Below are 18,403 nucleotides of genomic sequence, written 5' to 3' on the forward strand. Positions count from 1 at the left end.
TGACAAATCTGTGCGAGGACTACCAACACTCCAATTACTTATACATATGTATATATTTTTTAAAGTATTTGTTAGCAAACCAATGCCAATACCACCAACCCGAAGATAAATTGCTTGCCATTTTCTTATTCTAACGGCAATTTTTCTTCATCCTTTGGCAGAAAACGAAGTCAGTTTTGCAAAAAGGCAAGGCGCAAACAGAGAGGCGACTAAAAATGACCATTTGAAGAGGAAAAGCGCTAGTGAAGAAGCCTAGGTTCGGGAGGAGTATAACTCACCTCAGGGTTATTTCACTGTTTGCCAGTTGGTTAACAGATACCTTTTCAGTTGACTTAAGTTCTGTAGAAAGAATTACTTAAAGCTTTGTTGCATATTGAAGGGACTGAATAAATTGGTGCAATATCAACTGCATTACTCTACTCATGTACCTCTAAATACATATATATATATATATAGCAGGTAGTTCTATTGGTCTATTGGCGCACGAAGAAGCTACTATCTTTCTTCTGTCTTATACCAATTCGGGGTACTGAGGGAATATGCAACGTTTCCTCAAAAAATATGAATGTGTGTACCGTATGAGTGTGTCTGAGAGGCAAAATGAAAAATTGTAAGTGGAATTGTCGTACCAAGAGTCTTCAAATGGATAACACAAGCACATGATAGAATGCGGTTGAAACAGTAAATGGAAAAGTGGATATAAATCAATTCATGAAAAATATCAAAGGCGATTATGGTTTTCTGTAGGGGTATGCCTGAACTACCGCTATGCCTTCGCCATAGTGTAGATGATTGAGAGTATGACCATGAATGAATGGTGTCGATTACGGCACTATTCCGCACTTGCAGTGAAATGCAATCATTCTTGGCATAAAATGTAAATACGGCGCTAATATGAGTAAGGATTTAGCTTATATATGAACATCTTTCTAATGCGGAACGTATTTTTGTCCATGTTCTGTACATGTGCTGAATCATGTTCATGTAAAGACACAACAAATATCAATGATGCAGATAATAGATTAGTTGCCACTTTTTCAACTAAGAAATCTAGACAACAAAACTATACTATGTATATACAGATATGGATAAAGCAATATACTTACATATGCAGACCGTACATATGTATGTATGTTATGTAAATATATTACAAATCCTCTCTACTCACTGACCGAAAATTATATTTTAATGTTAAGATACTATATAAGATAGATATCATTCAATCGCACATTTACCAAATTGATTACGTAGTAGGAATCAATTGTGTGAAAATTCTACAGTTTACACAAGTACTTTGCAAAATCGGTTGATAGGATTTCAATTCCAAATTGCTCAGCTCTATTACTGCTAATTGCGATGAGTGCTGCCGCTAAGAGCAAATAAAACAAATAAGCTCAAATTAAAACGAAAAGCATGTTCAATGGATTTGTATAACATTTTGAAATCCAGTAATGCAGCGAACAAGTAGAAACTGAAAGCATTTTCATGCCAGTTACCTTTTGCTAGCCTACCGATGGGTATCGGCAATTTCACCCTACCCGAAAATCCAAAGGATAAATATTGTCAGAGAAGAACAAAATGGCCAAATATATTTAAATTAAAACAAACGAAACCCTAAGCGGGAGAAGAAAGATAGCCAAACAAAACTACAAATTATTGGTAAAGAGAGAGGAGAGGGAATAGGGAAAGAAAGTGCAAAGCAGGAATGGTTCATTGAAATTCACTAAAAAGGACTTTATCATCTATCAATTATTTACATTGTTTACAGTACTATTTAAAAAAAAAATTACAAAAAGTGCTAAGAGGGAAGAGTGGTAAAGTTGTTGTGAATAGGATAGAATTCAATGTATTGAGCGATGAATGTTGGTTTCGGACTGTTGGGCGCCTAAATTAGTTCGAGCTACGAAATTGCAAGCAAAGTTTAGCCTCAAAGTTGAGTTATACAAGTATACATGTGTATATCTTAGGTTTATACTAAACATAGATACGCTACGGATAAAAAATGGATCACAAGTAGTACTATATATTACATACATACATATGTATATTTCATATATTTGATAATATGTCCTTATTAGCTGAGAAATTAGTTTAAGGTGTAGAGAACTTTGAAAATTGTTAGTATATCTAATAAATAAATAAATTACCGCAAAAGGATATAAAATTAAACGATTTCAGCAGCAAAAGGCAAATTTGTAAAAGGCAAATACTGATTTCAATGCTTTTTTCACTTTATATGCGGCTAGTGCTCCTATAACTGTCATCGTCCAAATTTAACCAAATCTAGCAAAATGTCAAAGCGTTGGACTTAGATAGATATTGTTGTAATTACATTTGACGCTGATTCATGAAAGTTACGGATTTTATCAAGATTCTGACTGTTCCGGAAGTTGAAGCTTGAATAGTTTTTTTGTTAGTAGTCTAAGTTCTTCTAGGTAACCATGAAACTCTAAATTACGAAGAAATTGCGCAAAATATGCTGCCTAACTGTAAGATTCTTAGTGCATAGATGACTAACAAGGTATGTAGGCATATCCGCAATCATCTGGATAAGTTTTCGGATAATCTAAGAAATTATAGTGATGAAAAAGATATTATAAATATGAATATCCAAAATTTACCCAATATTTAAGCCAAAAATTCCCTGTAGACCAATGTTGTAGGTCATAGACTTTTTTAATTTTATGACTATATTTTTCTTCAAAGGAGATATAGTATGTATGTACATGCATATGTATGCGTTATTAAATCAACCGAAGAAACTAATCTCAATATGTGACCTGGTCTACGGAAAGGGGGCTTAGGTGTCAAAAAATCAATTTTCACTTTTTAGTTGATTCGGATGGAAGATGAGATTTTTAACAGCTGTTTCCCAGAAAACTAGTTTTCGCACGTTAGCTCCCTTTTCCCTTTTCGTAGACCAGGTCACATATAATGATTTGATGTTGAAGACGTCAACCAGAAGATCGAAATTCATTATTCCGAAATTCTGTCAAACGGATTTCAACTCGTTTCGTCACCTTCATCATTTATGTACAATATGTACTGGTGTGTTCCAAAGTAAACAAGACTTAAAAAAAACAGAACAAATGATTTTTTCGGCAAAATCAATTTATTTTATTGAAAATAGTCTCCTTCTACTTCAATACAGCTTTTTTCACGGCCGGTATGGCCGCCAGTATGCCGGTGCAAGCCTTTGAGTGGCCTCTACGTCTGCATTTCCTTTCATGGGCAAATGCAATTTTCCGAAAAGTAAGAAGTCACACGGTGCCATATCAAGTGAATACGGGGAGTGGTTAATGGTTGAAATGTGATTTTTGGTCAAATAATCGGTCACAAGCGTCAATCGATGAGACGGCGCATTATCGTGCAACAAACGCCAACTTTCATCTTCGCGATATTCGGACCGAACACGTCGAATACGGCGCACCAAACGCTTCAAAACTTCAAGGCAGAATACCGCATTAACGTTTTGGGCGGGTGGAACAAAATCTTTGTGGACAATACCCTTGAAATCATGATGAATTCACGCACAGTTTCGATGGAATTTCCGGTGATCACGGATTTTGATTGGCCTACATGTTGATCGTCATTTATGTCCACACGACCACACTGGAAACGTTGAAACCACTCGTGCACTCTGCTACGTGATAGGCAATCATCGCCATAAACTTGTTTCATCAATTGAAACGTTTCGGTAAAAATTTTACCAATTTTAAAACAAAATTTAATGTTGGTTCTGTGTTTGAAGCTCATTTTCACACCGATAACACAAACATACTGACGCTTAAAGCGCAATGACTTCACTTCCAATGAAATTCTCACTGGACAATCGATAAAGATAGCATATTTCTAACCGCACCAGTCGTCATACAGATGGCGCCACCAGTGGGCGCTAGATTCAAAAAGTCCTGTTTACTTTGGAACGCACCTTGTATTACTCCAAACACAACTAACACACCTAACAATCGTTAGGTAATTTATTTACGAATATCTATGAACTTTTCGTCCTTACTAGTGAACAAATATTATATCTGAATGCTGAGTGCGCATTAATTCAACGCATGGATGTTTACCAATGCATGTCGCACGGTGGTCAGAAACCTTTGTTTCTTAACACAGTCAAATTACATACTATCATCATAACTATCAATGAATTATAGCATTTCACAGCATTTTTTATACCAGACCTGTACTTGCACACAATATTTACTATTATTTGAATATTTCACTCTTAACTGCGATTTCAGGTCACTGTTGCGTCGCTTCAACGCCCTGCATGCCTGTAATGATTTAGGAGTCTTTAGGTATTAGTATGGATTCCTTCTGATGTTTTTATTGGGGTGGAATGGTGGAATAGTTTCCTGTCAGCGAATACAAATGGCCTATTACTGACATTTAATAGTCAGTCAGTGTTGACAGTGGACTTGAATGCATTAAAAGTTTACAACTGTTACAGTTCTGGGGTGCAACAGGATCTGCAAATATGTATTTGTATAAATTAATAGCGCATTTCCTTTGGCTACTTATACACGAATGAATAAAATGCACACACACATACACCAACTGCCATATAAGGAATGTAAGTGTTGGTATGATATTCTACTTGTTTTTGTTCTTGCAATTTACTTATAGAAATTATTTAAACTAGTTCCAACTTTAAACTTCCATGATTTTGGTAATGATGAACTGTGCGGCTTCTGTGAAATATGCTTTTCTAAACATACTTTAATATTGAGCATATTTGTCGCTTTGCCAGAATTATTTGTGTTGTTGTTTATTATTTACTTTAAGTAGGGACATTTGAATTCTTATAAGCGCCAGAACAAAGTAATTCTTAGTAAAAGTATTCCGAATTTGATGCGCGCTGCGTTACTTATACGTCATGCTGTGCTCACACGAAACTATCATGTCTGTGCAAATAGGCGTTAAAAATACATACATTCATTCTGGAAGTAAGGAAAACCCGAATTTTTTATTTATCAAATTCACCACTCAACATCCTCCCTGTCTGATCAATGATAAAATCCTACAGAATAAGCTTATGTTTTTGACCAAGCAAAACACACCAAACGAAGTCTTTCAACAAACCTTTGCTGAACTGGAATCTAATTATACAAATAATGGCGGGAAGCTATTGTTTACGGATGGCTCCAAGTCCAGCGATTCCACTTCGTTAGCAGTTGTAACTGCCACAGGAGAAATTATTTGCAACTGGCTTCTCCCCTCAACGAGCTCTGTATTTACCGCTGAAGGATCTGCTATCCTTCATGCAGTTAATCACGCAAAAAAGACTAAAGGAAAGTTCCTCATCTGTACAGACAGCAAATCGTATATGTCTGCAATAACGTCTCCTTCCAATCGCAATCCCATAATAGAAGTTATCAGGGACGCGGTCATTGGTGCCCCTCAGAAAATCCAAGTAATGTGGATCCCTGGCCATGCTGCTATTACAGGCAACCACTTTGCAGACCTCGCTGCGAAAAATGTAGCCAGGACTCCTGCCTTAACATACTACGTCTCATCCAAGCAAGACATTTCTAACCCTATTAAGCACAAAAGGCATCAAAAAAAAAAGCGAATGGAAAACATTTAAACATCACTACGCGGTCATAAACCCAGCCAGAAATCGAATAATCTACTCGTCAACAGTTCCCACTAGCGCAATGAAGACATATACTCGATTAAGGATTGGACACACTATCATTACACACGCCCACTTACTATCGGGTGAAAGCCCTATCAAACACTTACTCACACTCTGTCCGATGCTTCACTCAACAGCCCACAACTCTGGCAACATTGATCTCATAAAACTACTAAGCGAACCTTCAGAAGAAAACGTTATGATTGTGTATAGATTCTTAAAAACCAACGATTTGTTAAAACATATTTAAGCAACTTATGTACATCTTTACTAACCCTTAGCAAATAGAATTTTTCACCTAGTTATAATTACAAGGCGGCTGAAGGCCTCGTAGCCAGTGCTGCGTTTATGTATTTATATAATAAAACTATTTTTGTTATATGAATTATTATAAATAAATAAATAAAAATGGTGACCGTGCTGAGGGCTCTTCAATTTAGTTATGACCAGGACGCTCATACTTCCCCTTGAAGCTTTTAGCGCATTGAAGCATATACACACAAGAGAGAGAAATGAAATGCCTTCAAAGTTGTCTCATCAATACCAGTATTTTTCCTTGCACTGCAAAAGACTATTTTCAAGGGCGTTGGGGAACATGAGAATCTTTCCAATATTACCTCTACGAGGTTTATACAAAAAGTTTCGCTAATTCTGAATTTTCGCGGGCTACGTGAGCTGGATGGTTTGCTTCGTCTTCGAAAAAATGGTTAAAATAATGTGTATAAAATTGCTGATCACAAAATATGACTTTTTAAGTGCTTTGGGGTTACCAACGCTGGCAGATGACGAATAAATAAACGCTTTCTTAAGAAATACAAAATTCGCGATACTTTTTGAATAAACTTCGTACATATGTACATACATATGTATTATACGTACATCCAACTTTAGGCGTTTTTCGGTAGAGTCGTTTCTTCGTTTCATTTGAATGATTTCTGCTATTTAATGTCATATATGGGTATGTATAGTTATACAGTTTTTGCCGAATGAGTCAGTGTACACACTTACAAACATACACTTTTGTACTTGTGAATATTTACAATATGATTTGATGTACTAAAATATTGAATTTCACCGTGTCGTTTTTGTGAAAAGATTACGGCTTGCATACACACAGACTGTACATTCTATGTGATGTGAAAAGTAGTTATGTACATATGTATGTATGTATGCGATAGTCGATAAAACGTCACTGCATGCGAGTGTGTAATTTGAGTGTATTTTATAGCCTTTGGTGAGGGGCTGCTTGTATGTATATATGTACATATACATAAGTGGCGCTATACATCTGCAAGAAATTGCCGAATGCACTTCAAATTCGTTTTATTATGGTCATCTTACTAGGTCTGCATTATGTCAATATTCGCGCTTTTTTGATAACTGCCGAAAGTACATTCGAAGTATTACCAATATATATACTCAAACAAAAAATATATGTATATTTATACCTTTTTTAATACTTTGTTGGTAGTCCTTACCTTCTAGCTGATTTTTTGGTAAAGATTTATTTTGAAAACCTTGCCAAAATTATAATACTACATACATATGTACATATGTACATATATGGTATATAAATCGGAACCATGTGTTCGGAAATTTATCGGTCAATTGAATGGCAACATGAGACCCCAAAGTTATGTGTATGTCATTTGATTCATTTATAACACTGGTCCATACGATTTCAGGGGTCTGACTTCTGCAAGTTAAATATCAGTTTTTCCAACATAAAAAAAAGAGAATAAATATTTTTTTTGGAGTAAAGTTTGCTTTTGTTGAAATTGTTTTCGTACTTATTTTATGTTCGTATAGGCAAATTAGACCCATGCGCATGAGATATAAACAACTTTAGGAACTAAACAAAAAATGCCAGGGTTTTTCAATGTCTAGAATCAAAATTTGATCATGACCACAGACTCTAAAACATTTTTTTTTGGTGAACGGTGTAATAAGTGCATAAGTAAATCATGCACAACAAATTTTGCTGGTGAGTCAATTGTTATATGTACTTCAAATATCAAATCACTATAATATATTTTATTTGAAAAATTTACGGTAATATATAATAATTTATTTCTTGCAAATCTTTCAGCATGACTTCGAATTCCTTTTCCAGCAAATTTACATTTCAATTTTCCAGCAGCATTCATGCTTATGTCATGCTCATGTCTCCTAACTCTTAATATATATTTCAGTAAGTATATATGCTCATTCATACAGGATGTGTGTGTCCGTATACCACTTTAGAACTCGCATCCTTTGCGATTCTGCAGTAAACAAAAACCCTGCAAATTGTCTGAGAAACTTTTTCATAAAGTCATTTTCATGCTATTTGCCGAAATTACTTGAAATAATAAAAGCCTCACACACTGCAAAATACACATAGACAAATGAACCAAATAGACATTTAAGTACTGGCATACGTTCTCCATACCTACTCCACCAGTTCACCAGTTCACCATTTCCAACAACAACTATTTCTAAAAACCCCGCTCCATCCTATTTTTAGAATCAGAGCATACACTCGCAGAATCAGGACAACAGGTTCAACTTCCACTCCCCAACATTTTCAGACCCTGAAATGAAATGTTCCGTTAGATATTTCCCGTTAGATATTTTGCAAATAACAAAAAACTTTTTATATGAAAACTTTGTAAACAATTGCCAGACATCATATCCCCGCAAAAAAATCGAAAGGCAGCCATGTGAATGCCACCCACCATAAACGAGCATTTTGGCGGATGCTACTTACCTTCAGCACTCGTTACGCATCGGCAGCATCATACTCGCATTATAATAAGGAGGTAGTGAAATGCAAATACCTAATACTTCGGTCAAAAAGCACTCATCACATCTGACTCCCTCTCCCGCGGATGAACTTCTGAGCACCCAAATTGAGTTGAGCTACTTCCTTGTGACTTCCAGCATTTCAGCATTTTCACACGAAATTACCCAAATAATAACCAAAATAAAAACAAATTTCTACCCTAGTCAACGACTTCTACCTATTACAGGCTAAGGCATTCAAGGCATAGAATCGCGTCGTTTGTGGATTTAAAACAATAACAGATGTGTTGTGCCATCATGATCAAATGCAAAGTGATCCATTGAAAAGGAAAGTATTCACATTATTGCTAACATGTATTGAATCCTTTTAAGCCTTTAGCCAGCATTACACAACTCATTCAATTAGATACTGGACAGGAAACGTCCCATTTTGAATTAACATTGTATTTCGTCAAACTGTGACGATTCTTGACTTATTTTTCAGTTTGACCTTTCAACTAAAGTGATTATGTAAACAAGTTCGTTCTCTTTTCTGGTTTCTGCCGCCAACCTTAGCAATGGAGTAACTGATCAAAGTTCCTAACTTGTGTGACCCTGCACATAACAACTATTTCTATGATTGTACCGTCAATTTGCAGATGCTCGTAAGGGGATACAAGTGCTTGATAGTCCTAGTGGAAGTGAAAATAAGCAAAATGCAAGTCTTATTCCAGATACATTTTGAAATTGAAAGAGTCAAAACTTTTGCATAAGTTTATGTATGCCATAAAGGCAATTTTGTGCAACAAATATTGATGAGTAATTATTTTATTTTTTGAAGAAAGGGATCCCATATATGCAAGCTTTTAAAAAACATATAAAACATAGAGTAGTATGACGAATTTTAGTTAAACAACAACAGTTTGTATGGAAGCTATGTATGTATAGTATCTGAACAATTTTTTCGGAGACTACATTGTTGCCTTAAGCAGTAATCCATGTCGAATTTCGTGAAGATACATTGTCAAATGCGAAAGTTTTCCATACAAGCCCTTGATTCCGATCGTTCAGTTTGTATGACAGCTATACGTTATAGTGGTCCGATATCGGCAGTTCCGACAATGAGCAGCTTCTTGAAGAGAAGATGACGTTTGCAAAATTTCAAAACGATAATCCTGGATTGCACAGCAATCTGTGGAAAAAGGCTTAAGGCCCTGGATTCCATATATATCAGCAGGGATCACATCACCTCAGTAGCGCCCGGCAAACTCCTAGAGCTATTCAGGCTGCTGGGACTCTGAGAAGACATGTGATATCGTAGAGGGCACAATAGACCCTAGGTCGCGGTGCATTACCTCATAACATTTATCTATCTATCTATATATACAGACGGACAGACAGACGGACATGGCTAAATCGACGATCATTTATATATACTTTAAAGGGTCTCCGACTGTTCCTTCTGGGTGCTACAAACTTCGTGACAAACTTAATATACCCTGTTCAGGATATAAAAATTTGAAAATTTTTCACTGAGGTCGCAGATTAAATAGCATTTCCGCCCTATGAAAGGTTAAGTTATCGGAACTTTCTCACCTTAACTCTTAAGAACCAAGAACCCGTATTCAAAGGGCGCCGTGCGGATCGCGAAAAAGCAATTGAAAATGTTACAACATTCTGCTTGGAGTTCCTTGTAGTCTTTTGGTAATCTCTGTACCCTTTTGTGGAGGGCGATTCGCCACATACTGTAGTACTCTCTTGCTAACAATATCAATTAGAACACAAAAAAGTTAGTAAATTAAATTATAAAATAATTATTAAGGATTTCAGTGCCATCAAAAAGGAGGCCTATGTAAATTCGAGTTGTAAAAGTTTGAATAAAAATTTACGTAGGTTGCCTTTTATATTTTGGGATTTGACAACCCTAGTGTTGCAATTTAGCGACTCACAACTTTATCGTAAGGTTTGACATTTTTGATGATATACGTACACAGAACGTTTTGACATACGAGCGTTATTTGTGTTGTTTACAGTTACTTAAAATATTCATTTCCGTCAAAAAATTAGTTATCTCAGCAATAGGGCTTCGATAAAAAGGGTTGTGTAAATAGGTCGAGAGAGAAGTTAACACAATACATTGGCGGTGCTTCGGACTACGCCTATGAAACCTGTGGCGACAGATGATGGACTTGGATTTACGCGGATGCGGCCGAAAGTAAAGATCTGTCGACTGCATGGGTGTTTCAAAATGAGCGGCATCTCAGAAATCAACTAAAACAACTGCATTTTTGAGCACTCAAAACATTTGGGGTACTCACAAGCCGTCGTAAAGCATCGTAAAATCGTAAAATTATACATTTTTACACTTGCTTAAAAAAAATTGTTGTTAGATTTCATACAAAAATGAGTTTACACATTTACAATTCTCAATGCTATGTTTTCGAATCGTTATAACTTATAACTTTATGAGACTTGTGAAAACCCTAATTGATTTAATAAGCTATGAAAAATGTAAAAGAAGTTGTAAAAGTTGAAATAGAAATTTGATCTCATGAAAATGTAGAAGTTTTAATGAAGGATTTGAGAAGATAGGTCCCCAAAAGTTCTTACCCGTGTATCTAGTTGAGCACAAGCATCTATACTACATGGCATCACTATTACCTTGAATATCAATGGATGACAATCCTGAAAATTTTGAAATAATTTATACACATGAAATGAGTTCGCCATAGCTATTCTGAGGTCTATGCCAGGTCTCGCAACGAACCAATTACCTATAAATTCCTCAATTGACAAACCTTCCGAGCTGATTTCCATTCCTGCAAATTTAACCATTGCCGAACGCTATGTCTTCTCCATAGAACGAGGTCGATCCCCTAATGAGGACCTCAATTCGAGATTCGACAACTGGTACAGCGTCATAAGCGGGCGAAAATTGTAAATGCTGGTTAACCGTTTTTTTCCCCAACTCTAGGAAGCATGTTCACAGTTTGAAACTTGATTCGATGGACCCGGATTTTTATTCGACCAAGACAATGAACGTGACTGTATTCCTCAGATTAATTCGCAATATTTTTTAACCACTATAAATCATTACGAGAGTACCTATTCTAGTAGTATCAAGACACACTACTAAGATACGTTGGAAATTGAAAACTGGAGGAACACGAAAACTTCCTCCAAATCTGATCAGATAAACCAACTATCCAAGATAGTCATCGATAGAATTTCGTAGTAAAAAAAACCTAAACTCAGATGAATTGTACCGTAGACACAACCGCAATCGTAACCAAGTTACAGACAGCACTCTTGCTATGCCCATCTAAACCCACTCTTCGAATACCCATTTAGCTATGTTAAGATCGCTTCAAAACAACACGTATTCAGGTAACTCATTGGATGATATCGAAGAAGGATAGAGTTGCTACTAAAACAATAACAATACTGGATGATGCTCACGCTTTTGCTACATAGTTGTCTTAACTTTTCCTCCTCTTGGTGGTATGCATGTAAACACTGCTCCATAAACCTTAATTTCAGAGCCCACCAAGTGGTAGACACTCAACCATGGTAATATTTGAGTACCTAAAAAAGTATTACTACACAAGTGTATTTATGCCTCATTACTTTCATTTCATTTCATTTATTTATTCTAATTAAATTCTTTAAATAATACATTTACTGTTATGTACAATCCTGGCCTCCCATATTTTTGCAATGCAACCTTGAGAATTATTGAATGGAAATGCCATTTTATAGAAGCGTGATCAATCCTAAATAAATCAAACGAAATCATATATTGTTACATAATTTTGCGTATACAAAAACAACTTGTACACTGTTCTGCTTTCAAAAAAGGATGAAATTTCGTCCGAATATTTAAGAATAAATATCTCAAAAGAAAGAACAATTCATATTTAATATATTCATATTGTAATAATAACAGGCAAACCCTTATTAATCGAGCCTTGGACAACCTGAAATAAACTTGGAGAATTTACACTTTCAGAAACATTCTAAAATGTAATGCAAGTACTTTTCAATATAATAAGCATTTACATATTTTCAAGTATGTGCTAATCTTATCAGCAATGGAAACTGCAGAATCTTCTTCGTAGTACTCTAAATATATATGTATAGATATATATGCATATATTGCGTTTCAGTTTGACCTACAATTCAATAACGTTACGTAATTTTACTTTTAATATGTTGAGATGAACATATCTATGTATGTATGTATACATGCTACTTATTATGGTGTTATATACCAAGTTTCATATTGATTTGCTTGTCTCTGTTTTGTTAGCATTCATTTAACTATGGTTATGTGGCTATGATTACAATAAAGCTAATTTTATTGTATATTTCAATATACATACTTATACATATAAAATATAAACCTTCTCAATGCATTATAATTGTGTGATTCCAATTAAGCCTGTCTGAAGTTAGCCTTAATACCTCATTCTTATAATGCGCATATATTACAAGAAATCATAGCATTGCGATATATATTTATTCGGATATTTTCAGCTGATCTCAAATATAATATAGTTTTTGTTTTATAACTGTATATTTTTTACTAGTCCGAAACTAAAGTACGAGACGAATCAATTAAGCATTTAACGAATTCGACCAATGATGATAATTTTAATTATTTAAGTGGTTTAAAACTCTTAATCGGCATAACGTAAGTCTCAATTCCCACGGTACACAAAATCATATTTTATGAAACGTTTTCGACAGTTTTTTCAAAATTTTTGCAATAAGTGCAGAAACAAAAACTTGTATAGAAATATCCAAATAAAATATTTTAAATAGCTGTCTTACTAAAAGTGTTGTAATTACTTTTTTATTCCGTACGCGATGCGTGGTCAATCGTTTTTTGTCTGCACTATGCTACAGTTAAAGGAAAAAATTAGGTTTTTTCATAATATAACATTTTAAATGCTTATTGTGCTATTGTGATATATCGTTATTCATCTATTACATTGCTTTCTGTTTTTCTTTTACTTAAGTTTAATTTTAATCAAATATACATACAAATATATATTATAAAAGGGTGCAGTAGTCCTTCCTAATGTACATAAAATATATAATTAAGCATTTTCAATTTAAAAATTTAAATCGATTTCATATTACATTTTCAGTTTAAATATTAATGTAGTAATTATTAATACAAATATACGTGAAGGTACCCATGTTATAGAAAATACGCCAACAACTTTCATTGGAACACGCTTATTCAGCTCTAATTCTAGGTAAGTTTTTCTAACATTTGCAATACATTTTCATCATATAGAAACGCTTCAATATACCTATTAACGCTTGTACATACATATGTATGTATGTATATTGTTATCTCTTAATCCTCTCAGCCGCATTTATAGTGACATATTATTACGTCTACCATTAACCTTATTAACTAAATTGCATATCTTTAAGGCTGGTCCCAACTTAAGACCCATATACTTCATCATCATTTCGGAATTAAGAAGAAGCAGCGCTTTCCCATCAATTTCCTGAAAAACACAGAAGTAGAAATTTTAAATTTCAAAATATATTATCAATGAATAGCGTATCGTACATGTTTTCTAAATAGATCACCATGTACGGCAAGTGAAGTGTCATTGCTTTCGATGAATTGTATGACTTCTTCAATTGACCAATCTCCGGGATGTGAACGGAGTGGTGGTAAAGATGCAGAACTCATTGCTGACGCCGCTGATGTTGGTGGCGCTGCGGCCGACAAAACTATTGTACCAGCAGCTGCAGATGCTGTCGATGAAGCCGACTGTAAACCACTAAATGGCGTCGATACAGATGTAGGTAAGGATGCGCTTGATGATAATGTCGAAGGCGATTTGTATGTCGATGAGCCAATAACGGTATTCACCACACTTGATTGCTCAGGATGTACCTCAGCCACAAGAGGGGCAAGATACTTCACATTCGAGTTTGTTGAACTTGCAGAAGTAGACGTATTATTCGATATCTGCTTCGATTCCTCCGGATTGTTTAAGTGATGAAGTCGTATCTGCCGCAAAGAGTGGGTTTGTGATGCAATAGTCGAGGTTCCATTTGTATTAGGTTCGACTTTTATTTGCACTGGTAATAAGTTATTATTGTTTATAGATAGCTTGAGTTCAGCATCAGCTTTGGGAATACTGCCCCCAACTGTTACCATAACTGGTGCAGACGAAGAATCTACAATGTGCGATAAAGTTGTGGTGGAAGTTGGTAATTCTTGTTTGATTGCATGTGGCTTGTCGCTTAATAAGCCGAGTGTTTTTCTTTTCTCCGGTATAACTGGTGACGTGGGCGATGTGGAATTCGTTGATAACAAGCGCTTCTTGGTAATGACACATTTGTCACATTCTTCAGTTGCGGGTACCAACGATATGAGATTAGGGCATGCTCTACATGTAGTACATAGTGTTTCTATGAATTGTGCCAAACTGTCATCGTCTCTCATTCGCAATTGTGACGGAATTTTCACCTAAATATTGAGAAAGATATACAGTTATATTTTGTAAACAAGTCGTGTATAAACAACTTCACTTACTGTGAAATTTTTTCCTGCTGCTGGCACTATGTGAACATCTCCTTCTAGTGCGAATAATAATTTGGAAAGCTGCTGAGTATCTGTGCTTGCAGCAAGCACTTCTTGCAAACACAATTTTGCTAGAGTTTGATGGGTTGGCCCTGTAACCATTGATGGCAATTTAGTGCTATTAATGAATGGACCTCCTTTGCAATTTGTGTGAAAATGTGCGGTAACCGGTGTAGCAGGCACCATTGCGTCCGCCTCTTGAACGAAGGTGTAGCGTGGTCGGGGGCTGCGGTGCTTGCTCGAACTCGAATCGGTACGCGATTTATGACCCGGCGGTTGCATTGGATGACAACTACGTGCGCACCAACCAACCGGAAATATATCTCTGGAGTCGTAGCTGCACCAATAGTCGAACGCTCCACGCCACCCATCGAAAGTCACATGAATTTGGTCGTCTTTAATCGCATCAACTGTCGCACAGCAAATCAGTTGTGGATTCTTTTTATCGACCGCCTCGAGCTTTTGGCCAACTTTGAAGAGATTCTCCGAGGGACCTGGCGGTTCCGGTTGGAAAATATCTTCCGGTGCAACCATGGCATTATTTAAAATTTTGCAAAGGTAACCGGGCCAGCTGGAGGCATTCATGCGAAAACCGAGTGGTGGTTGCAACATTCCGCCGTTCTTTTCACAGTGCCCAATCGCATGGATTTCATTCGAGTCGACCAAGCGCCAAAAATCATTTTGACTGTCACTGCCATCCAAGCGCAGTCGCAGCCGCGAACCGAGCACACCCACAACACTCGCAATACATGTTGAAGTTACGTTTCGGGGATCTAGTGCTTCTAGTTTCATGCCTATTTTGAAATCATTGATTGGAGGATTAAGCGCTTGTTTAAAACATTCCGGCGGTGCTGCTTCGCTTCCAGTCTCCTAAAATAAATGAACAATATAAATAGGATAACACATTTTTATTCATATAACATAATACCTCCAAATATGCATCCCAATCAAATACATGAAAACTTTCATACTGGAATGGTCCAGTTGGTGTACAGGAACCACCTCCAATTGAAGACATTTTTCCTCGATCGGAATCTCCTCGCCCACCACCTCCCCCACTGCTATGTTGTCTAGTGGAGCCGTTCTTTTTTTGGTGTTTATTCATACACATCACTGAACAAAAATCTTTATTTGGCGCCCCTTCTCGAATCACATTATCACACTGAGTGCAGGCGCCTTTATTATAAGCCTTCCGAAACTCTGCGATGCATGTTTCCGAACAGAATTCTTTCTTCCCGTTCTGCGTTGGTAACACATATTGCAGCAGTTGCTTACTTTCACCACACCACGTACAAGTAGCGCGTTTGGCTGGACGCCCACGAGAGCGCTGATTGCCGTTGTTATTTTGGCCTGAAGATGTGGGCGTGGAGGATGCAGTTGTCGAAACACCGCTACTGTTGGAGCTTGCATTACTGCTGTTTGACTCTCTTCCACCCGACATTGCTGTCGCCTTACAAACTATTTTTTTTTCCACTAACTTTTACCTTATTTTAAAGCGTCTTAAACAATTTTAACTTCACGCCGGTTGACACGACGTTGTCTTCTCACATATAACGCAATTTCACTACCGAATTTTTCCTTTGGAAGATTTATTTTCGCAAATTCGAAAAAATAATTAACATTTTTTATTTTCAACGACCACTTTTCCTGAAATTATTCTTGATTTTAGTTGATTCTTCACTAGATTCTCGGCATTTTTCTGCTGTTTGCTGTACTCCTTATTCCACTTTCAAAATGTCAACTTTGGCGTTCTTTCATTTTCTCCCACTCTCTCGCTCTAACTTCTTAATTTCCACAATCGAAAGTATATGTGTTTCATTTTTTCCGATTGTCACGTAATTACGTTTTTAATAAATGTTATTATATTTACTAACAAATTGTTGAAAATATATTCTTTAATATGTGTTTTAGAAAGCTTTTATGTAAATTTTATGCCTACGTTTTGCACATTTTTCGGCTGCTTTACACAAACGTAAATAAAATACGGCCTAGTGAATCTAGTACACAATGTTATAATCTTTTACAATAAAATTATCTGAGATTACAAAGAGTACGTAACGTAACGTGAACTTAATATTAACTTTTTCCGCTTGACGTTTTATAAATGCGCACATCACAAATTTGTGGTGTTTGTCTTGGCTGCCTCTGCAGTCAAAAATGTTAATGAATAGAGAAGACAAAGAACGTGTATCAGAGAACGTACATCAAAGAGAAGGTTCACGACTAAGATATTAAAACTTTTCGAAGGGGTACTCGGCAGAGATGAAGGAGTTTCACCACAGACAAAATTATAAGCGTGTTAAGAGTTTTACATCAGAGGATTCGAAAATAGCAGAATTGAGCATTTTCAGTGCTAAATGAGAAAAATTATGATAGTTCCAATGTTAAGGAATGAACGCTTACAGATTCGCTTATTTACTATGCGCAAACGACTCTGCATATAATTTATATAAGTATATGATTTAGGATATACGTTCTCTGTTATAAAATTAAGAAGACAACAGCACAGAATGTTAATAAATAGAGAAGGCGCAAATGTTTTTGATTACTAATGTGTAGTTTTCCCATGAGGAACATAGAAATATATATCCCTTTCAGACCTATGCTTTTGTCTCCTTCTAATTCCACCGAAATCACCTATCTGAAAGAAAGTTTTGCATTTTTATACCCTGAACAGGGTATATTAAGTTTGTCACGAAGTTTGTAACACCCAGAAGGAATCGTCGGAGACCCTATAAAGTATATATATAAATGATCAGTATGTCGAGCTGAGTCCGTCTGTCTGTCTGTCCGTCTGTCTGTCTGTCCGTCTGTCCGTCTGTCTGTATACATACGAACTAGTCTCTCAGTTTTTAAGATATCGTTTTGAAATTTTGCAAACGTCATTTCCTCTTCAAGAAGCTGCTCATTTGTCGGAACGGCCGATATCGGACCACTATAACATATAGCTGCCATACAAACTGAACGATCGGAATCAAGTGCTTGTATGGAAAACTTTCACATTTGACAGATATATTCACGAAATTTGATATATGTTATTTTCTAAGGCAACAATGCAATCTCCGAAGAAATTGTTCAGATCGGTTAACTATAGCATATAGCTGCCATACAAACTGAACGATCGGAATCAAGTGCTTGTATGGAAAACTTTCACATTTGGCAGGATATATTCACGAAATTTGATATATGTTGTTTTTTAAGGCAACAATATAATCTCCGAAGAAATTGTTCAGATCGGTTAACTATAGCATATAGCTGCCATACAAACTGAACACATAGTTACTAACAGAAATGCACCTGTGAAGGGTATTTAGCTTCGGTGCAACCGAATTTAACGTTTTTTCTTGTTATTTTGCTTAAATGTTATTAAAAAATGC

The 18,403-nt window shown here is 36.0% G+C and overlaps 1 protein-coding gene across 1 annotated transcript; it reads right to left on the reverse strand.

The window, feature by feature from the left end:
- Positions 1-13,647: 13,647 nt before the first annotated feature.
- On the reverse strand, positions 13,648-16,964 carry LOC120782240 (polycomb protein Scm). Its single transcript, XM_040114407.1, has 4 exons — positions 15,955-16,964; positions 14,979-15,896; positions 14,001-14,912; positions 13,648-13,935 (listed from the first exon to the last, which is right to left on the reverse strand). The coding sequence occupies exons 1-4, from the start codon at positions 16,465-16,467 to the stop codon at positions 13,798-13,800; spliced, it is 2,481 nt and encodes an 826-aa protein (XP_039970341.1). The 5' UTR covers positions 16,468-16,964; the 3' UTR covers positions 13,648-13,797.
- Between the last annotated feature and the right edge of the window lie 1,439 nt (positions 16,965-18,403).

This window comes from Bactrocera tryoni, chromosome 1 (genome assembly GCF_016617805.1).
Source record: "Bactrocera tryoni isolate S06 chromosome 1, CSIRO_BtryS06_freeze2, whole genome shotgun sequence".
NCBI lineage: Eukaryota > Metazoa > Arthropoda > Insecta > Diptera > Tephritidae > Bactrocera > Bactrocera tryoni.

Excerpts from the sequence above, each read along its gene's own strand:
- LOC120782240 (XM_040114407.1), bottom strand. The coding sequence starts at position 16,467 with ATGTCGGGTGGAAGAGAGTCAAACAGCAGTAATGCAAGCTCCAACAGT. Across the intron at positions 15,897-15,954 it reads ATTGGGATGCATATTTGGAG|GAGACTGGAAGCGAAGCAGC; the intron begins GTATTATGTTAT and ends CATTTATTTTAG. Across the intron at positions 13,936-14,000 it reads GTGATCTATTTAGAAAACAT|GAAATTGATGGGAAAGCGCT; the intron begins GTACGATACGCT and ends TGTGTTTTTCAG.